At 41.8% G+C, this 23195-nt stretch overlaps 1 protein-coding gene across 1 annotated transcript; it reads right to left on the bottom strand.

Moving 5' to 3' along the window:
* Window positions 1-10235: 10235 nt before the first annotated feature.
* Window positions 10236-22581, bottom strand: LOC139387263 (V-type proton ATPase subunit d 1-like). The gene is made up of 8 exons (XM_071133378.1): window positions 22452-22581; window positions 21485-21656; window positions 20731-20909; window positions 20377-20456; window positions 12577-12654; window positions 12088-12264; window positions 11592-11666; window positions 10236-10397 (listed from the first exon to the last, which is right to left on the bottom strand). Exons 1-8 carry the CDS (start codon window positions 22579-22581, stop codon window positions 10236-10238), a joined length of 1053 nt encoding a protein of 350 aa, XP_070989479.1.
* Between the last annotated feature and the right edge of the window lie 614 nt (window positions 22582-23195).

The raw sequence follows: 23195 nt of genomic DNA, 5'->3' as shown, positions 1-23195 counted from the left end.
ACAAAAATAGATATCCATCTCAGTTATTTAACAGACTCTCTTAACCAGAGTGACTTACAGGAGAAGTTAAAGTTTAGTGCCTTGTTCAAGCGCACATTTTTCACAGAGTCGACTCTGAGTTTCTAACCAGCGCTCTCTGGGTTACTGTCCCAGCGCTCTCTGGGTTACTGTCCCAGCGCTCTCTGGGTTACTGTCCCAGCGCTCTCTGGGTTACTGTCCCAGCGCTCTCTGGTTTACTGTCAAAGCACTCTTAACTGCTAGGCTACCTGCCACCTCTATAGTGGTTTATGTCCTGCGGATTTCAGAAGAGAGATGACAAGTTTAACGTGAAAGTGAGCCTTTCAGGTAGCCAGTAGCCTTAATTCTTTCACATAATCCAGCCTAGCTAACGCAAAGCAATTTTCCAGATTTTTGACCACTTTTTTTCCCTCTGGCCACCATTGATTTAGTCACACTAATTCTGGCCATCCTACAAGAGTAAAAACTCCAATAACTTTGAATGGATTATGATAGAGACACAATAACATAATTTTACCCATTGGTCGAAAGATGTTTTTGATTGGACGCCCCACTTGAACATCCTTTAAGCAATTGTGTTTTGGATAAAAATATTTTTACCATGTTATTTTGCCTTGTAAAACTGCTGATGTTTCTGTGTACCTTCGATAATTAATATGTACAGTCATTTTTGTTTAGATAGTAACATTTATGAAACCTTCGTCAATGTGTGAATAAAGTGGACAATCCTAAGGAGTATTAAACATTGTTCCTTAAAGGGCCAATCATCAGTTGAAACAATAACAAAGTGTTCTACCCGTCTATGTAACGGCTGTTGGAAGGAGAGGACCAAGGTGCAGCGTGGTATGTGTCCATATTTATTTAATGAACACAGCAGTAACAAAGAGAACGACCGAAACAGTTCTGGCTGGTGCAGACACACAACAGAAAACAACTACCCACAAATCATAGTGGGGACACAGGCTACCTAAGTATGGTTCTCAATCAGAGACAACGATTGACAGCTGCCTCTGATTGGGAACCATACCGGGCCAAAAGCAGAAATACAAAACATAGAACAAAAACATAGAATGCCCACCCCAACTCACGCCCTGACCAAACTAAAATAGAGACATAAAAAAGGAATTAAGGACGTGACAATCTATTTTTCTGTAAAAAGCTGAGGGATGGGCTGGAGAAATATAACTACTCTCAAATTCATAGACAGAGCTATATGGATGAAAGGACAATGTTTACAAAACATTGGAGTAAAACAAGCTTATATTTATGGGTTCTGATGGTGTACGACAGTTGAACTAAGCTCATGAGACATTTATAAGTTATATTCTTCAACAATCAATGTGTTTATCATTAATTTATAACAACAAAAAATAGCACCAGAGATTGCCCCTTTTAACCTTAATCTGTTGGATATTACATGTTTTATGGTAAATGTAAATGTATCTCTAAACCAGAATGTTGTATCGTCATCTGTGAATTTTTAAAAGTTGGTTGCAAACAGGTCAATTGCACTTAAATGTGACAGATTTTCATAATCTAAATTTGCACTTCAATCAATGTTTGCACCAAATAGTACATGTCCAAAGATAGAAACCATAAAAGTATTAAGTTACTACAAAAAGTGTGTTACTAATACTACTACAGGATTGTGTTATTACTTCAGAAAATGTGTTACTACCATGGCTCAAATGGAAGGGGCTTGTGGAGGGTATGCAATTCCCCTTAAATAAAAGGGCAAAAAGCATACCCCTTGTTAGTTTAAGATTTTGAAGAGGAAAAATTGGCTCCTGATAATATAAAGCATGTTAATGATGCTTAACGCTACAATGCGTTAGGCTAGAGAAAGACGATAAAGATTTTAATGCACACGGGGATATCTTTGGTTCATCTCTATGACGTTCTGAGGCTGAGATACGACGTTCTAAAGACAATGGGTAAAAAAACAAACACAGGAAGCAATCAATTGAGCTATTTAGGCCGCAATGCACACAATGAGTTAGATAAAATATTACAATGTACATTTCTGTCTCGGTTAACAGCTCAGCCTATAGGTCTACACTTAGCCTACTTGTAAAGCTTTGTGCATGACCTAGGTTCTAGAGCCATGTTGAAAAAGTAAACAACAGACGGTTCATGCACAGTTTGGAACGGCTGAAAATGTCATTTGGGAAGATTCTGGAAGAATGGTAAAGAGAAATGAAAAAAAGACAATCTAATTTCGAGCTCTGCTTCACGTTTGGGTCATACGTCATGGACACGCTGTTGTACGGTTGTCCTAAATCTCAATCATGTGATTACCTCAGTGGTTGAGAAATCAAACAATATAGTCAACACGTAAATTTCGCACAGATAAAAACAAACACTTTTGTTTTATTTCAGAAGCTGGGAATGGCTGTAATATGTCCCAGGATTTCCCCCACAGGTTAGAAATTATCTGGGATTGGGACTGCTGAGAAGTAGGTGTGCTTTAAAAACTAAATTGGAACCAGTTCCTACATCTGTTACAATTAACCTATTTACAGGGAAAGTACTGTTCTCCGCACTCTGTGAGAGTGTCTTTTAGTCTCTTTAGAGTCACATTAATGCAGCGCAAGGAAATCAGCTTCCTCTACTGTTCTGATGAGTGGTCTTCCTAAAGCACTCACACCCTCAGATCTTGCAACATGTTTTACAGTGTGTTTGGGTTTCACCAGAGCCTCAAAGGTGTCTTTACAGTCAAACATCACATTTTCCATAATTTATTTCCTGTAAAGTGGTAGTGCCTTCTCCAACCAAAATGATTTGCACATTTTCATGGGCATGTCCGGAGTGCTTTTAATCATATTAACCAAGTTACTGTTGTATGCTTCAAAAACAAAAGCTTAATGGGCCCACAATAAGACCCAGTTCCTCACATTCTGGGCCAGATGAAGGCAGATAAGGATATTGAATGACACATTCTCTATGTACCCAGGCATTTCGTGGTACTTACTATTAACCCACAACGACATCATAGTTCTTGCCACTCCAAGAAGAACTGAGTGTATGTAATCGGACACGCAAAACAGACAGCTCCTTAACACCCATTACAGGAGCGCTTTGTCTGAATTTCAGTTCTGGGTTCAAAACCTGACTGGTAGGAATACACACGAGAGTACCATTGACCTGTCTCTACAGCTGTGCCCTTTGGGAACACAGAAACAGCACCCATATCCCCTAGTATATTGTATTAAGATAATTAACATAGGTCGGGCAATGGAATCACAAACTACTACCAAGGGACAAATGTGTAGAATAGCATTCATAAAACAGAGGGCAGAATATTTTTTTGTGGGGAAGTTCAACAATTAGTCCACCTTCATACAGCAGAATTACAGTATGTCGCCATTTGAACCTGACCCATTAAAAGCACTATCCAAATCCATTGGATGTAGTGTCTTGGTATGAAGGGATCGGGAGACAGGCGCAGGAATGCGTAATAGGGTTTTTTATTGACCCAAATTGCAGCGTGCCATGTAAAGGCATGTGGGCGAAGACCAAACAAACACAGGGTTGAAACCCAAACAAAAGAGGGAGGAGTACCTCGAATAAATACAGTGGGGCGAGACACGTAACATACACACACACAACGATACCACACGGGACGAGACCCGTAATCATCTGCGCAATACAAGCGGCACGAAAGCCAAAATAGCACAGCACTGGTACTCACACAACCAACGGACATTGGAACAATAATCGACCACCCAATGGAAACCAAAGGGCACATTTAAACAATTATACAATCAGTGGGAATGGGGAACAGGTGTGCGTAATGACACAGTTCCGGAGGGATCCGTGACACATCTAGGAAAACCAAAGTTCCAAAGGTTGGGCCTAAGATGGCGCCAACAGAGATGGTCGACTCTTAGAAAACTATGCAGTATTTTGTTTTTTTCTGTATTATTTATTACATTGTTACCCCAGGAAATCTTAAGTCTTATTACATACAGCCGGGAAGAACTATTGGATATAAGAGCAACGTCAATTTACCAACATTACGACCAGGAATACGACTTTCCCGAAGCAGATCCTCTGTTCGGACCACCACCCAGGACAATGGATCTATCTCCAGTAGTTGACCCAAAACAACGGCGCCGCAGAAGGGGCAGACGAAGCGGCCACCTGGTCAGGCTCCATAGACGTGCACATCGCCCACCACTCCTGAGTATACTACTAGCCAATGTCCAGTCTCTTGACAACAAAGTAGTCGAAATTCGAGCAAGGGTTGCCTTCCAGTGAGACATCAGAGATTGTAACATTCTCTGTTTCACCAGAAACATGGCTCTCTTGGGGTATGTTGTCGGAATCAGTTCAGCCACCGGGCTTCTCCATGCATTGTGCCGACAGCGATAAACACCTCTCTTGGAAGAGGAAGGGCGGGGGTGTATGCTTCATGATTAACGACTCATGGTGTAATCATAACAACATACAGGAACTCAAGTCCTTCTGCTCACCCGACCTAGAATTGCTTACAATCAAATGCCGGTCATTTTACCTACCAAAATAATTATTGTCAGTTATAGTCACAGCTGTGTACATTCCCCTTCAAACAGACACCAAGACGGCCATCAAGGAACTTAACTGGACTATATGCGAACTGGGAACCATATATCCTGAGTCTGCATGTATTGTAGCTGGGGATTTGAACAAAGCAAATTTGAGAACAAGGCTACCTAAATTCTATCAGCATATTGATTGCGCTACACGCATGGGCTATAAACCTCTACCACTGCTACTCTAACTTCTGCGATGCATACAAAGCCCTCCATTCGGCAAGTTCCTCGGCATACACATCACAGACAAACTGAAATGGTCCCCCCACACAGACAGCGTGGTGAAGAAGGCGCAATAGATCCTCTTTAGCCTCAGGAGGCTGAAGAAATGTTGCTTGTCACCCAAAACCCTTACAAACTTTTACAGATGCACAATCGAGAGCATCCTGTCGGGCTGTATCCCAGCCTGGTACGGCAAAAGCACCGCCCTCAACCGCAAGGCTCTCCAGAGGGTGGTGCGGTCTGCACAACACATCACCGGGTGCAAACTACCTGCCCTCCATGTCAAGGAAGACCAAAAAGATCATCAAGGACATCAACCACCCGAGCCACTGCCTGTTCACACCGTTACCATCCAGAAGGTGAGGTCAGTACAGCATCAAAGCTGGGACTGAGAGACTGAAAAAACTTTTCTATCTCAAGGCCATCAGACTACTAAACAGCAATCACTAACTCAGAGAGGCTGCTGCCTACATTGAGACCCAATCACCGGCCACTTTTTAAAATTGATCACTAGTCACTTTATGCAATGCCGCTCTAAATAATGCCACTTTAAGGTTTACATATCTTACATTACTCATATCACATGTATATACTCTATTTTATACCATCTATTGCACCTTGCCTATGCCGCTCGGCCATCGCTCATCCATATACTTACATGTACATATTCTCATTCACCCCTTTAGGTTTGTGTGTATTAGGTAGTTGTTGGAGTTAGATTACTTGTTAGATATTATTGCACTGTCGGAACAAGCATTTCACTACACTCGCATTATCATCTGCTAACCATGTGTATGTGACAAATAAAATTGGATTTGATTTAAGAGGTCATAAAATATGTTTTGTAGTGATTCCTACTTTGATTGTGTAAAGAATACTTGCTGTTCTGTGGTGTGTAAATGAGGTGATATTGCACTTCACAGATATTTGTTTTGAAAATACTTATTCCAGCTACCAATAAGCACGCACCCATTAAGAAAAGGACTGTAAAAACCGTTTAATCCCTGTGGATTGACGAGCAATTGACAAATGGTATGGGTCGAGAGGGATGAGGCAAATGATAATAATTAGGTCCATAATAAAGCACTGCTCTCCGTTCGTAACAGCACCGTCAACAAGGCAGGTCCTACGGGCCCTAGTTTTGTCGCAGCTGGACCACTGGTTCAGTCGTGTGGTCAGGTGCCACAAAGAGGGGCCTCCGAAAATTACAATTAGCTCAGAACAGGGCAGCACATCTGGCCCTTAAATGTACACGGGGACGTAACATTAATGTGCATGTAAATCTCTCATGGCTCAAAGTGGAGGAGAGATCAACTTCATCACTCATTGCTTTTGTAAGAGGTGTTGACATGCTGAATGCAACGAGGTGTCTGTTTAAACTACTAGCACACAGCTCGGACAGCCAATGCATACCCCAACAAGACATGCCTCCAGACGTCCCTTCACAATCCCAGAGTCCAGAACAGAATATGGGAGGCACACAGTACTACATGGAGCCATGGCTACATAGAACTCTATTCCACATCAGGTAACTGACGCAAGCAGTAGATTCAGATTTTTAGAAAACTGATAAAAAGGCAAAAAAAGACACGCACACACACACACACACACACACACACACACACACACACACACACACACACACACACACACACACACACACACGCACGCACGCACGCACGCACACGCACACACACACACACACACACACACACACACACACACACACACACACACACACAGGAACAGACACATGCATACGCACACATGCTAGCACACGCACTCTACACACATGTACATTGTAATATTGTTGTGTGTTGGTACTATACATTTTGTATTGTAGATATGTAGTGGTGTAATATTGTTGTGTGGTGGTACTATACATTTTGTATTGTAGATATGTAGTGGTGTAATATTGTTGTGTGGTGGTACTATACATTTTGTATTGTAGATATGTAGTGGTGTAATATTGTTGTGTGGTGGTACTATACATGTTGTATTGTAGATATGTAGTGGTGTAATATTGTTGTGTGGTGGTACTATACATTTTGTATTGTAGATATGTAGTGGTGTAATATTGTTGTGTGGTGGTACTATACATTTTGTATTGTAGATATGTAGTGGTGTAATATTGTTGTGTGGTGGTATTATACATTTTGTATTGTAGATATGTAGTGGTGTAATATTGTTGTGTGGTGGTACTATACATTTTGTATTGTAGATATGTAGTGGTGTAATATTGTTGTGTGTTGGTACTATACATTTTGTATTGTAGATATGTAGTGGTGTAATATTGTTGTGTGGTGGTACTATACATTTTGTATTGTAGATATGTAGTGGTGTAATATTGTTGTGTGGTGGTACTATACATTTTGTATTGTAGATATGTAGTGGTGTAATATTGTTGTGTGGTGGTACTATACATTTTGTATTGTAGATATGTAGTGGTGTAATATTGTTGTGTGTTGGTACTATACATTTTGTATTGTAGATATGTAGTGGTGTAATATTGTTGTGTGTTGGTACTATACATTTTGTATTGTAGATATGTAGTGGTGTAATATTGTTGTGTGTTGGTACTATACATTTTGTATTGTAGATATGTAGTGGTGTAATATTGTTGTGTGTTGGTACTATACATTTTGTATTGTAGATATGTAGTGGTGTAATATTGTTGTGTGTTGGTACTATACATTTTGTATTGTAGATATGTAGTGGTGTAATATTGTTGTGTGGTGGTACTATACATTTTGTATTGTAGATATGTAGTGGTGTAATATTGTTGTGTGGTGGTACTATACATTTTGTATTGTAGATATGTAGTGGTGTATTATTGTTGTGTGGTGGTACTATACATTTTGTATTGTAGATATGTAGTGGTGTAATATTGTTGTGTGATGGTACTATACATTTTGTATTGTAGATATGTAGTGGTGTAATATTGTTGTGTGGTGGTACTATACATTTTGTATTGTAGATATGTAGTGGTGTAATATTGTTGTGTGGTGGTACTATACATTTTGTATTGTAGATATGTAGTGGTGTATTATTGTTGTGTGGTGGTACTATACATTTTGTATTGTAGATATGTAGTGGTGTAATATTGTTGTGTGGTGGTACTATACATTTTGTATTGTAGATATGTAGTGGTGTAATATTGTTGTGTGGTGGTACTATACATTTTGTATTGTAGATATGTAGTGGTGTAATATTGTTGTGTGGTGGTACTATACATTTTGTATTGTAGATATGTAGTGGTGTATTATTGTTGTGTGGTGGTACTATACATTTTGTATTGTAGATATGTAGTGGTGTATTATTGTTGTGTGGTGGTACTATACATTTTGTATTGTAGATATGTAGTGGTGTAATATTGTTGTGTGGTGGTACTATACATTTTGTATTGTAGATATGTAGTGGTGTAATATTGTTGTGTGGTGGTACTATACATTTTGTACTGTAGATATGTAGTGGTGTATTAGCGTTACATGATGTAATGTTTTACATTTTGTTTTATGTGTGATGTAAGTGGCTTAATGAGTTTGGACCCCAGGAAGAGTAGCTGCTGCCTTGGCAGGAACTAATGGGGATCCCTAACAAATACAAATGGTGAAGGTTGACGGGAGATTGTGAGTGGGTGGTTACAAATTCTCTTTGTGGGGGGGTGGGGGGGAAAGAGCTAGCTGGATAGAGAGTCATTTTTTACTGATTTATTACATTATGCCCACATGTATATGAAAATGAGATATTATTCTATCAATATAAAAACAAAACATATAAAAGGGTGTAAAGTACTTAGGTAAAAATACTTTAAAGCACTACTTAAGTAGTGGGTATTTTTGGGGTATCTGTACTTTACTATTTATGTTTTTGACAACTTTTTACTTTTACTTCACTACATTCCTAAAGAACATGTACTTTTTACTCCATACATTTCCCCTGACACCCAAAAGTACTCGTTGAGTGCTTATTAGCAGGACAGGAAAATGTTCCAATTCACGCACTTATCAAGAGAACACTTGGTCATCCCTACTGCCTCTGACCTGGCAGACTCACTAAACACAAATGCATCGTTTGTAAATGATGTCTTAGCGTTGGAGTGTAACCCTGGCTATCCGTGCATTTTAAAAACAAGAAAATGGTGCCATCTGCTTTGCATAATATAAGGAATTTGAAATGTTTTATACTTTTACTTTTGGTACTTAAGTATATTTGACCAATTCCATTTACTTTGATACTTAAGTATATTTACAACCAAATACTTTTAGACTTTTACTAAAGTAGTATTTTACTGGGTGACTTTCACTTTTACTTGAGTAACTTTCTATTAAGGTATCTGTACTTTTACTCAAGTATGACAATTGGGTACTTTTTCCACCACTGCATATCTCTCATTTCAAAAAACACTAAGCTCAAGACCCTCGACATGAACACCTCCCTCTGAAACTGCATCCGGGTCAAACGCTTCAAGTTCCTTGGGATTGCACATCACAGATGACCTGACATGGTCCAATCACATCACTGTGGTGAATAAGGCGCAACTGCACCTCTTCAACCTCCAGGCGACTGAAGAAATTAGGCATGGGCCCTCGGGTCCTCAAGAAGTGCTACAGCTCCGCAAACGGAAGCATCTTGACCGGCTGCATTACCACCTGGTACGGCACCTGCGTTGTCTTTACCCAAAAGGCTCTACAGAAGATGGTGCAGACGGCCCAATACATTACTAGGGGTGAGCTCCTAGCCCCTCCAAGACATCTACACGGTATCTGAGGAAGGTGTGAAAGATCGTCAAGGACTCCAGTCACCCGAGCTAGCCGAGACTGTTCACTTTGTTACCATCTGACAAGCGGTATCGGATTATCAGGTCTCGGACCAACAGGCTCCAAGACAGCTACTACCACCAGGCCATCAGACTGCCGAGCTAACCCTAGCTGTCTCCCTGGACAGACCTACACCTTAGAGACCATCTACACCTAGATATTATTGGCACTGACTACCCACACATCCAACCCTTACACACAAACGTACTAACGTACTGCATTGCTGAGGGAGTTAGGAAAAAAGGATTTCACTGCACCTTTTATACTAGTAAGCTGTGTACGTGACAAGTACAATTTGATTGGATTTGAGAATTTTTATTTTTTATATATTTGACATGCAATTGTACACCTAAAGTCCCACCAAAATGTCTGGATTCCATAGATTGTTCTGTCTCTCATTATACAATTGTTCATGTGCTATAATACAGTCAATATTTGAAGCCTTTTGTTTATAAAAAAATAAAATAAAAAGTTGAGTACCTATGCAGCTGTTACATTGATCAGAACTGTATTTTTTAAACCTGTTATCAATTTTGACAACCGTTGCTAATATTACTACTACTACAAAAAAGGTGTGTAAACCGCTCAGTGTGTTCGTCCTTTAGAAGATGGGGATGTAGTTGTCGATCTTAGACTTTTGTCTCTGTGTGACACACTCTGCGATCCAGACGATGTTGCGAGCCTCCTGCTCCTTCAGCTTGAGGTAGGAGTAGAACACGCCCAAATGGAACTGCTCCAGAAAGGCCAGCGTGTTCAGCTTCACCTGAGAGAGAGAATCATGTCGAATGTACACTACCTTTCAACAGTTTGGGGTCACTTAAGAGATGTCCTTGTTTTCTGTGAAATGAGTTGCAAAATGAATAGGAAGTATAGTCAAGACGTTGGTTGACAAGGTAATAAATAATTATTTTTAATTGAAATAATAATTGTGTCCTTCAAACTTTTCTTTCATAAAAGAATCCTCCATTTGCAGCAATTACTGCCCTACAGACCTTTGGCATTCTAGTTGTCAATTTGTTGAGGCAATCTGAAGAGATTTCACCCCATGCTTTCTGAAGCACCTCCCACAAGTTGGATTGGCTTGATGGGCACTTCTTACGTACCATACGGACAAGCTGCTCCCACAACAGGTCAATAGGGTTGAGATCCAGTGACTCTGCTGGCCACTCCATTATACACAGAATACCAGCTGACTGCTTCTTCCCTAAATAGTTATTGCATAGTTTGGAGCTGTGCTTTGGGTCATTGTCCTGTTGTTGGAGGAAATTGGCTCCAAATCTCCCACTTTATACCACCACCAAAGCACCCCCAGACCATCACATTGCCTCCACCATGCCTTGACAGATGGCGTCAAGCATTCCTTCAGCATCTTTTCATTTTTTCAGCATCTCACGAATGTTTTTCTTTGTGATCTGAACACCTCAAACTTAGATGAATCTGTCCATAACACTTTTTTTCCAATCTTCCTCTGTCCAGTGTCTGTGTTATTTTGCCCGTCTTAATCTTTTCTTTTTACGGACCAGTCTGAGATCTGGCTTTTTCTTTGCAACTCTGTCTAGAAGGCCAGCATCCCGGAGTCGCCTCTTCACTGTTGACGTTGAGACTGGTGTTTTGCGGGTGCCATTTAATGAAGCTGCCAGTTGAGGACTTGTGAGGTGTCTGTTTCTCAAACTAGACACTCTAATGTACTTGTCCTCTTGCTATAATGAGGCCTCTGTACGTCTATGTAGATATTCCATAAAAAATCAGCCGTTTCCAGCTACAACAGTCATTTACAACATTGACAATGTCTATGCTGTCTTTCTGATTAATTTGATGTTATTTTAATGGACAAAATGGGCTTTTCTTTAAAAAAAAAGGCCATTTCTAAGTGACCACAAACTTTTGAACGGTAGTGTAGAATGTGCATATAGACCACATCCTCAGTCTGAATGTAATTGCATGAGATGAATCTTACCTCCCGCTCAAAGAATCTGTCCTCCAGGGTTCTGGAGGACCCTGCCTCAGGTTCATCAAATATGAGTTTATAGTCCTGGAGGATATCAAAAATCATATCAACTAATAAGACGTAATAACTATAATAAGACATGATGTATCTAATACAACATAGTATCAGACTATAGTCAGCTTAAACCATGCAGCAGTGGTCTGATTCACTGCATAAACAGGGTGTAGTCATACAAAACGCAGCAGCACAGAGAGTATAGAAATAAAACAAATATTCAGAAGTCCATGAAAGCAGAAACGGTGTAATTCTCGAGTTAAGTTAAACCCTGCATTATAAATCTTACTTTAATTATACAGTAGTAGTCCAACTGATGGGTTCATTAGACACCGAACAGAAGAACCCTGAAACACGGAGGGACTGCCTAGAGTTGTCCTATATGTAATGCCTAGTTTTGGGTTTCCATTGTCATTTTATTGACATTTTATTCCATTGCTTTGAAACTCACAGGGTAGTAGTCGGCCACAGCTTTGACCTGCTCGTAGTCCTCTGCCCTGGCCAAGAGACGGAGCCCCTCTGGGTACAGTCTCCCACAGGAGGGGTACAGGGCGCTCCTCCCCACCCCACTCAGGTCTGTCCCGAACGAGTTCACTGTGATGATGAACGCACGCCGGTCGGCCTCAAACTGCAACATACACACAGGAAGTAAACCACAAATCCCCACAGAGGGGTAACACATAGAAGCTCACTGGCAAACACACACACACACACACACACACACATATATAAAACACAGACAGAGAGAGAGAGAAAATATAAAGGGTCACATGTAAAGGTTAAACAAATAGACCGCAGACAAATAGAGAGGGTAAACACATGCAGTATAAGTTTACAGTACATATACACTCAAAACACACACAGACACACACCATAAAACGACTCATTCAAACTGTAACTGGTGATGTCTCAGGTAAGAGGAACGAATGGTTTAGAATACCTCCAGGATAGGACACATGATGTTCTTTGTGGCTCCTCCACTCTCCTGACAGAATTTGTAGAATGCCTCCAAATAAGCCTGTTTAAAATGAAAAGCCACTTTCAGATCTAAACCCTAGAAACAAACGTTTCTGTTTCTTTTATTCACTTTTCTAAAGGATGACGTGAACGATAAACATGATCACCGTCAGGAAAATAAGCTTAAGAATCAAATCAAATCAAATTTATTTATATAGCCCTTCGTACATCAGCTGATATCTCAAAGTGCTGTACAGAAACCCAGCCTAAAACCCAAACAGCAAGCAATGCAGGTGTAGAAGCACGGTGGCTAGGAAAAACTCCCTAGAAAGGCCAAAACCTAGGAAGAAACCTAGAGAGGAACCAGGCTATGTGGGGTGGCCAGTCCTCTTCTGGCTGTGCCGGGTGGAGATTATAACAGAACATGGTCAAGATGTTCAAATGTTCATAAATGACCAGCATGGTCGAATAATAATAAGGCAGAACAGTTGAAACTGGAGCAGCAGCACAGTCAGGTGGACTGGGGACAGCAAGGAGTCATCATGTCATGTATTCCTGGGGCATGGTCCTAGGGCTCAGGTCCTCCGAGAGAGAGAAAGAAAGAGAGAATTAGAGAGAGCATATGTGGGATGGCCAGTCCTCTTCTGGCTGTGCCGGGTGGAGATTATAACAGAACATGGCCAAGATGTTCAAATGTTCATAAATGACCAGCATGGTCGAATAATAATAAGGCAGAACAGTTGAAAGAAACTGGAGCAGCAGCACGGCCAGGTGGACTGGTGACAGCAAGGAGTCATCATGTCAGGTAGTCCTGGGGCATGGTCCTAGGGCTCAGGTCCTCCGAGAGAGAGAAAGAGAGAATTAGAGAACGCACACTTAGATTCACACAGGACACCGAATAGGACAGGAGAAGTACTCCAGATATAACAAACTGACCCTAGCCCCCCGACACATAAACTACTGCAGCATAAATACTGGAGGCTGAGACAGGAGGGGTCAGGAGACACTGTGGCCCCATCCGAGGACACCCCCGGACAGGGCCAAACAGGAAGGATATAACCCCACCCACTTTGCCAAAGCCCCCACACCACTAGAGGGATATCTTCAACCACCAACTTACCATCCTGAGACAAGGCTGAGTATAGCCCACAAAGACCTCCGCCACGGCACAACCCGGGGGGGGGGGGGGGAGCCAACCCAGACAGGATGACCACATCAGTGACTCAACCCACTCAGGTGACGCACCCCCTCCAGGGACGGCATGAGAGAGCCCCAGTAAGCCAGTGACTCAGCCCCCGTAATAGGGTTAGAGGCAGAGAATCCCAGTGGAAAGAGGGGAACCGGCCAGGCAGAGACAGCAAGGGCGGTTTGTTGCTCCAGAGCCTTTCCGTTCACCCTCCCACTCCTGGGCCAGACTACACTCAATCATATGACCCACTGAAGAGATGAGTCTTCAGTAGAGACTTAAAGGTTGAGACCGAGTTTGCGTCTCTGACATGGGTAGGCAGACAGTTCCATAAAAATGGAGCTCTATAGGAGAAAGCCCTGCCTCCAGCTGTTTGCTTAGAAATTCTAGGGACAATTAGGAGGCCTGCGTCTTGTGACCGTAGCGTACGTGTAGGTATGTACGGCAGGACCAAATCAGAGAGATAGGTAGGAGCAAGCCCATGTAATGCTTTGTAGGTTAGCAGTAAAACCTTGAAATCAGCCCTTGCTTTGACAGGAAGCCAGTGTAGAGAGGCTAGCACTGGAGTAATATGATCACATTTTTTGGTTCTAGTCAGGATTCTAGCAGCCGTATTTAGCACTAACTGAAGTTTATTTAGTGCTTTATCCGGGTAGCCGGAAAGTAAAGCATTGCAGTAGTCTAACCTAGAGGTGACAAAAGCATGGATTAATTTTTCTGCATCATTTTTGGACAGAAAGTTTCTGATTTTTGCAATGTTACGTAGATGGAAAAAATCTGTCCTTGAAATGGTCTTGATATGTTCTTCAAAAGAGAGATCAGGGTCCAGAGTAACGCCGAGGTCCTTCACAGTTTTATTTGAGACGACTGTACAACCATTAAGATTCATTGTCAGATTCAACAGAAGATCTCTTTGTTTCTTGGGACATAGAACAAGCATCTCTGTTTTGTCCGAGTTTAAAAGTAGAAAGTTTGCAGCCATCCACTTCCTTATGTCTGAAACACATTCTTCTAGCAAGGGCAATTTTGGGGCTTCACCATGTTTCATTGAAATGTACAGCTGTGTGTCATCCGCATAGCAGTGAAAGTTAACATTATGTTTTCGAATAACATCCCCAAGAGGTAAAATATATAGTGAAAACAATAGTGGTCCTAAAACGGAACCTTGAGGAACACCGAAATTTACAGTTGATTTGTCAGAGGACAAACCATTCACAGAGACAAACTGATATCTTTCCGACAGATAAGATCTAAACCAGGCCAGAACTTGTCCATGTAGACCAATTTGGGTTTCCAATCTCTCCAAAAGAATGTGGTGATCGATGGTATCAAAAGCAGCACTAAGGTCTAGGAGCACGAGGACAGATGCAGAGCCTCGGTCCGATGCCATTAAAATGTCATTTACCACCTTCACAAGTGCCGTCTCAGTGCTATGATGGGGTCTAAAACCAGACTGAAGCATTTCGTATACATTGTTTGTCTTCAGGAAGGCAGTGAGTTGTTGCGCAACAGCCTTTTCTAAAATTTTTGAGAGGAATGGAAGATTCGATATAGGCCGATAGTTTTTTATATTTTCTGGGTCAAGGTTTGGCTTTTTCAAGAGAGGCTTTATTACTGCCACTTTTAGTGAGTTTGGTACACATCCGGTGGATAGAGAGCCGTTTATTATGTTCAACATAGGAGGGCCAAGCACAGGAAGCAGCTCTTTCAGTAGTTTAGTTGGAATACGGTCCAGTATGCAGCTTGAAGGTTTAGAGGCCATGATTATTTTAATCATTGTGTCAAGAGATATAGTACTAAAACACTTGAGCGTCTCTCTTGATCCTAGGTCCTGGCAGAGTTGTGCAGACTCAGGACAACTGAGCTTTGAAGGAATACGCAGATTTAAGGAGGAGTCCGAAATTTGCTTTCTAATAATCATAATCTTTTCCTCAAAGAAGTTCATGAATTTATCACTGCTAAAGTGAAAGTCATCCTCTCTTAGGGAATGCTGCTTTTTAGTTAGCTTTGCGACAGTATCAAAAAGGAATTTCGGATTGTTCTTATTTTCCTCAATTAAGTTAGAAAAATAGGATGATCGAGCAGCAGTAAGGGCTCTTCGGTACTGCACGGTACTGTCTTTCCAAGCTAGTCGGAAGACTTCCAGTTTGGTGTGGCGCCATTTCAGTTCCAATTTTCTGGAAGCTTGCTTCAGAGCTCGGGTATTTTCTGTGTACCAGGGAGCTAGTTTCTTATGAGAAATGTTTTTTGTTTTTAGGGGTGCAACTGCATCTAGGGTATTGCGCAAGGTTAAATTGAGTTCCTCAGTTAGGTGGTTAACTGATTTTTGTCCTCTGGCGTCCTTGGGTAGACAGAGGGAATCTGGAAGGACATCAAGGAATCTTTGTGCTGTCTGTGAATTTATAGTACGACTTTTGATGATCCTTGGTTGGGGTCTGAGCAGATTATTTGTTGCAATTGCAAACGTAATAAAATGGTGGTCCGATAGTCCAGGATTATGAGGAAAAACAATAAGATCCACAACATTTATTCCATGGGACAAAACTAGGTCCAGCGTATGACTGTGACAGTGAGTGGGTCCAGAGACATGTTGGACAAAACCCACTGAGTCGATGATGGCTCCGAAAGCCTTTTGGAGTGGGTCTGTGGACTTTTCCATGTGAATATTAAAGTCACCAAAGATTAGAATATTATCCGCTATGACTACAAGGTCCGATAGGAATTCAGGGAACTCGGTGAGGAACGCTGTATATGGCCCAGGAGGCCTGTAAACAGTAGCTATAAAAAGTGATTGAGTAGGCTGCATAGATTTCATGACTAGAAGCTCAAAAGACGAAAACGTCATTTTTTTTTTTGTAAATTGAAATTTGCTATCGTAAATGTTAGCAACACCTCCGCCTTTGCGGGATGCACGGGGGATATGGTCACTAGTGTAGCCAGGAGGTGAGGCCTCATTTAACACAGTAAATTCATCAGGCTTAAGCCATGTTTCAGTCAGGCCAATCACATCAAGATTATGATCAGTGATTAGTTCATTGACTATAATTGCCTTTGAAGTAAGGGATCTAACATTAAGTAGCCCTATTTTGAGATGTGAGGTATCCTGATCTCTTTCAATAATGACAGGAATGGAGGTGGTCTTTATCCTAGTGAGATTGCTAAGGCGAACACCGCCATGTTTAGTTTTGCCCAACCTAGGTCGAGGCACAGACACGGTCTCAATGGTGATAGCTGAGCTGACTACACTGACTGTGCTAGTGGCAGACTCCACTATGCTGGCAGGCTGGCTAACAGCCTGCTGCCTGGCCTGCACCCTATTTCATTGTGGAGCTAGAGGAGTTAGAGCCCTGTCTATGTTGGTAGATAAAATGAGAGCACCAGTCCAGCTAGGATGGAGTCCGTCACTCCTCAGCAGGTCAGGCTTGGTCCTGTTTGTGGGTGAGTCCCAGAAAGAGGGCCAATTATTTACAAATTCTATCTTTTGGGAGGGGCAGAAAACAGTTTTCAACCAGCGATTGAGTTGTGAGACTCTGCTGTAGAGCTCATCACTCCCCCTAACTGGGAGGGGGCCAGAGACAATTACTCGATGCCGACACATCTTTCTAGCTGATTTACACGCAGAAGCTATGTTGCGCTTGGTGATCTCTGACTGTTTCATCCTAACATCGTTGGTGCCGACGTGGATAACAATATCTCTATACTCTCTACACTCGCCAGTTTTAGCTTTAGCCAGCACCATCTTCAGATTAGCCTTAACGTCGGTAGCCCTGCCCCCCGGTAAACAGTGTATGATCGCTGGATGATTCGTTTTAAGTCTAATACTGCGGGTAATGGAGTCGCCAATGACTAGAGTTTTCAATTTGTCAGAGCTAATGGTGGGAAGCTTCGGCGTCTCAGACCCCGTAACGGGAGGAGTAGAGACCAGAGAAGACTCGGCCTCTGACTCCGACCCGCTGCTTAATGGGGAAAACCGGTTGAAAGTTTCTGTCGGCTGAATGAGCGACACCGGTTGAGCGTTCCTACAGCATTTCCTTCCAGAAACCGTGAGAAAGTTGTCCGGCTGCGGGGACTGTGCCAGGGGATTTATACTACTATCTGTACTTACTGGTGGCACAGACGCTGTTTCATCCTTTCCTACACTGAAATTACTCTTGCCTAGCGATTGCGTCTGAAGCTGGGCTTGTAGCACAGCTATCCTCGCCGTAAGGCGAGTACAGCGACTGCAATTAGAAGGCATCATGTTAATGTTACTACTTAGCTTCGGCTGTTGGAGGTCCTGACGAACCGTGTCCAGATAAAGCGTCCGGAGTGAAAAAGTTGAGGAGGAAAAAACAAAAATATAAACGGTAATTAAAAAGTAAAAACCGTAAATTTGTCAGGTAGCAAAACAGGTTGAGAGCAATCACCATTTTAGCAGTGCTGGACTATAAATCAAATCAACGTTTAGGATCTACACAGTACAATTGCAAGAGTTAATTTAACCCCCATGGAGTCAAATGTAACACTATTTTGGGGTTTATATGATCCCACCCCCATTTTGTGTTTACTCTGGTAATGAGTTAAAGGTACTACACCTAGAGTTTCTCCCCTATGTGGAAGCTAGGTGAATTGCAACAGCAAACACCCCGTAACATAGCAAAGACTAGCCTTTTACTTTTGGCCCACCAGCATCACTTTGTTATTAAAAAGACACAGTATTTCACATCGATTTAGATGGTACAATGATTCCTTACACTATTCAGTGCTTGTTTTATCACATAAACTGAAATTGAGCGAACAGTGAGTTGAGTGTATGCTTAAAAAAATGTCTTTGCTTCAACTTTGATTTTACATGCAGCATATACACATACACACACACACACACACACACACACACACACACACACACACACACACACACACACACACACACACACACAGAGATTTCTCTACTAGGTTACTGTAGGTTTTTGAATTGAAAATGTTATGATGTGACAACAGGACCTTATTAAATAGTTTGTTTGGCAGCATGTTTTTAGAGGGAACAGACTCATTCCTAGCACCGTATAAAGGTTAAGATTCTGTGAAACATTTCTGTCTATTAGTGTGAGTATTTTGTCTTTTGCCACATTTGTTTATTTTAGATCCACCCCAACAAAGTTTGTCTATTCTATTCTTTTACGTTTGTTTAAAATATATATATTTTTATGTATTGATAGTTATGGCTTTCTCAGATCTCAAATACAGAATAGTGACCCTGATGCCATGACCCACTGATTAACAAATACATTGGAATACTGAGCTCTCTCATTACAGTTAGCTAGGACAGCCTGGCTAAGACAGCCAGCAACCATCTACCCTGGTAGAGGAAAAGCAGACTCTGGACCAATCATCTCCACAGGGCAACAAGACTCAGACTCCAGACCAGCCAGCTACTCAGACTCTAGACCAATCATCTCCACAGGGCAACAAGACTCAGACTCCAGACCAGCCAGCTACTCAGACTCTGGACCAATCATCTCCACAGGGCAACAAGACTCAGACTCCAGACCAGCCAGCTACTCAGACTCTGGCCCAAGAACATCTACAGGTTCCTGTTGTTTTGATCCCCTTGGAGGAAGTTGTTCTGCTGGCAGATGAGATCCCGGCCTTGTTCGAGGACACAGCTCCAGTTGTGGGTGTCATCCAGACCTCTCTCAAACAACAAGCTCCCCTGGTAAGACCAACCATCTTGACAGGACAACCAAACTCTGGAACATGGAATCCCAGTCAGTGGAAGACATTTGGACCTCCTTGCTCCCTGCTCCACTGGTAGACAACCCTCTGACCTCCTTGGACAATAGTACCATGAAAGATGACCAATGGACCTCCCAGCAACAAGGGTATCGAACCTCCTGCAAGCATGATGGTCACATTTCAACCTGTCTGAAACCAACAGATGATATGAGGTCCCTCCTAGAAGCAGCTGCTCAACAGGTCAATGGCCTTGTGATCTCCCTGGACCAAAATGGCTAACGGAATCCGCAATGACTATTTTACCTAAGATGAAAGTTGGCCCTTCCTAGAGCAAAATACTACGATATCCAGACCCCAATGGGGAAAAGTTCTCTACCCAGGGACCATTTTCCAATGTCCTCCTTTACAACTGCTCCATCCCTCAACAGTACATTGACCACCTCAATTAGAACCTCCACAATGGTATGTATGCATTCAAATATCATACAATATACATGTACATACGGTAAATACATTGTGTTCATTCTACACTCTTCGAGCATTGTATCACAGTTGTATTGTATCAGTCAACAGTACCATTTAAGTCTCGATTAAATGTCCTCTCTACCAGAACCCCCTGTATATAGCCTCGCTACTGTTATTTTATTGTTGCTCCTTAATTATTTGTTATTTCTATTTGTTTTTCTTAAAACTGCATTGTTGGTTAAGTAAGCATTTCACTGTAAGGTATTGTTGTATTCGGCACATGTAACAAATAACATTTGATTTGATTTACATGACATTTTGGAGACCAGATTCAATCCATGCCTGTGTATGGTGGTGCTCAAAATGTGAGGAAATGCAGAGATGTTTTTACATTCAATTGATTTGATGCCACATCACCTTGTACAGTTTGTTTCTCATGATCTCAGCCCCCATCTCGTCCAGGTTGGCCTCAGACACAGCATCCTGGAAGAACAGAGCTGAAAAGACAAAGTAGCACATATACACTCTTAGAAAAAAAAAGGCGCCCTCTAGAACCTGAAATGGTTCTGAAATGATTCCAAAAACATGCAAAAAGCTTGATGTATTTTGTCAACATAATATTCATGAAGCATGTTTTGGATTTCATATTCATATTACACTAGATATTCAAAGGTTTTCATAGATAATTACATTATAGATAGTCAATCTGATATTTATTAGTCAGTCCCACTGGCACTGATGCCGACAGAATATGCCCACTGTAGTGATTACCCAGAGGTGTGTCCACCAGGATGGCACAGTAGAGCTCAGCAGGTGTGCGGGCGATGCCAACCGCTGCCATTTGCTCAAACATTCCCAGTGGGTGGCACCGTGGCAGAAGCTCTGCCACGTCCCTCTGCTTCAGGGCACCGGTGATCAACATCACCACGTTGTCAATCATGTAACTGTAGCTGCAACAGGGAGGAGATAAGGACAGACAGGGGAGAGAATGTGGACCTAGTTCCATTTCTTTTCAAATGATTCATTTTCCTCCCTTCGTAATTCCCTCCAACATCCCAACACTTTATGTTTTTGTTCAGTTTCTCAATGGTTCACTGGAAAATATTCATTGATGGCCAAATAGATTGCAAGGAGAGGAGGAAAAGGGGGGAAATGAACTTGTTGAGATAAAGTATAGGACAAGTAAAAAAAAGTTGACCCTCTAGTACTTGTGTTTCGCATATCTCAGATTTGTAAAAATGTGTAATACATTTGGAGCTGTAAGATTACTGGCATACAAGGAAGGTACTTAGTCAAGGAGGGTGTATAGATTACTGGCATACAAGGAAGGTACTTAGTCAAGGAGGGTGTATAGATTACTGGCATACAAGGAAGGTACTTAGTCAAGGAGGGTGTATAGATTACTGGCATACAAGGAAGGTACTTAGTCAAGGAAGGTGTATAGATTCGGGCAGACAGACAGGCAGGCCTACAGAGATGGACAGACAGATAGCCAGACAGAAGTGATTTATTAGAACACTCCTACGTGATGTAGTCGAGGAAGGTGGAGAGGGGCGGTAGGGAGTGAGAGCGTAGGCAGCGGAACTCAGTCAGAATGTTCTCTTTCAGTCTGTGGTCAATGAGAGACACGGTCAGGTCCTCGTTCCCAGCGGTCAGGAGGCTGCCGTAGTCTGTACTCTGCAGGTGCAGCTTCATGTCTACATTGAGATATTGTTAAAAGACACAGGTCATACGTGGACAGGAGATTGGACCATTGATTCCATGAGGTTGCCTTGTGGTACTGGCAACTCCAATAACAATCTGAGTACCCCTAGGTGTAGCAATATTAATTATAGCACCCCCCCCCCCCCCCGTAAGTGTTGAAAATACTATTTTGGTCCAGTTCACTATTTTAGAGGCAATTCAATAGTGAATGTTGGTGAATGATAACAAACCCAAAAGTGAATATTGCAGAACGATAACACGTTTCGTCAACGACAAAGACAGAAATATTTTCCAGACACATAAAAAAAGTATGCATTTCTATTTGTCTGTAAAACTGTGAAATTATGTTTTATGTCTTTTCATAAGTCACATTGACTTTTGCTTGTCCAAATCTGTAATTCCAGTCAGTCCCAGTTGTTGACTGGAAGTTAACCTTTAAAGTTATGGGTCATTATCGCTCTATTTTAAAGACTATAATTGACCCTGGTCAAACTGCCCATAACTCGCTTCCATTGTTTGGTGAGGATGATGACGACTAACGAGGAGTACACACACACTTGCTCCCATGTACACACGCATCCACCCGCACACACATTTCAGCCACAGTTTAGGCCGGAATTCAAGCAAACCGCAATGTGCAAAAAAATCGCATTGCACTGACTTACTCAATATATGGATATCTGTGTAATTGCAAACTATACGTAAAGCCAAATACTGCAAATTACACAGTGGGTTATAGACTGTAATTGGTAAACAAAACATTCCACGATACAAAAACCTCAGCTTACCCTCTAGTGTGTCACATTGGGCCAGGTTGTGATAGTCGGACCGAGTCAGTATCCCGGCCTTCAGTCCTCGTACCAGCCCTTCCAAGTAACCATGGTCCACGTTGAAGCTAAGCTCTGGATACAGTGACATTCTCCAAAACGACAAGTTAGTTAATAGGCCCTCTCTTGTTGTTCTACCCGCAGCTTTGTCTCTCTTCCAACTTCCCTCTTTTCTGTCAATGACTAATGCTCATACAATCCTTCCCTTCCTATGTGACACTTGTAAGAATTTCCATGGCTTTTGACTATTTGCATAAGTCCTATATCCAGCATCTGGGTTTTCTCCCTGACTCAAATCATTGGACTAATTGTAATCTGGAGAATCTGTTTTTCTATCGTTAAAAATAAAGTTGTTTATTTGCAAATGTTCATGCAGGTTAACTTTAACTGCAGAGAAATGTGAGCAAGAGATAAGAGTGACGTTTTTAAAGATGCTTTACAGAAATGTTGCTTCTGAGAATTGTTGCCCAAAAGGGACAGAAATCTTGCACATAAACTACCTCATTGGACAGAAAGGGACAACCCTCCCCTTAGTAATATATTGTTTGCCTAAAACTAAGAATGCGTGTGGTTTGCAATACCAGAAAACTGAACAACAACAAAACAGCCACAGTGCTGAAGTAAAAAAAATAAATCCGATGGCCCGTGTGAACTCTGGGGTCGATCAAGGGGAAAACACTGTTTTCCCCGCCAGACAGCCGATTA

Source organism: Oncorhynchus clarkii, chromosome 28 (genome assembly GCF_045791955.1).
Source record: "Oncorhynchus clarkii lewisi isolate Uvic-CL-2024 chromosome 28, UVic_Ocla_1.0, whole genome shotgun sequence".
In the NCBI taxonomy this organism is placed as follows: domain Eukaryota; kingdom Metazoa; phylum Chordata; class Actinopteri; order Salmoniformes; family Salmonidae; genus Oncorhynchus; species Oncorhynchus clarkii.
Note: the sequence above shows the minus strand (reverse complement) of the source record. Positions and strands in the feature narration are given on the sequence as shown.

Bases quoted from the DNA above. Each gene is read 5' to 3' on its own strand.
- LOC139387263 (XM_071133378.1), bottom strand. From the start codon at position 22,581: ATGTCACTGTATCCAGAGCTTAGCTTCAACGTGGACCATGGTTACTTG. The intron at 20,910-21,484 runs GTAGGAGTGTTC...TCCCTGTTGCAG, and splicing joins ACCTTCCTCGACTACATCAC to CTACAGTTACATGATTGACA. The intron at 11,667-12,087 runs GTGAGTTTCAAA...GATATCCTCCAG, and splicing joins CTGTGGCCGACTACTACCCT to GACTATAAACTCATATTTGA.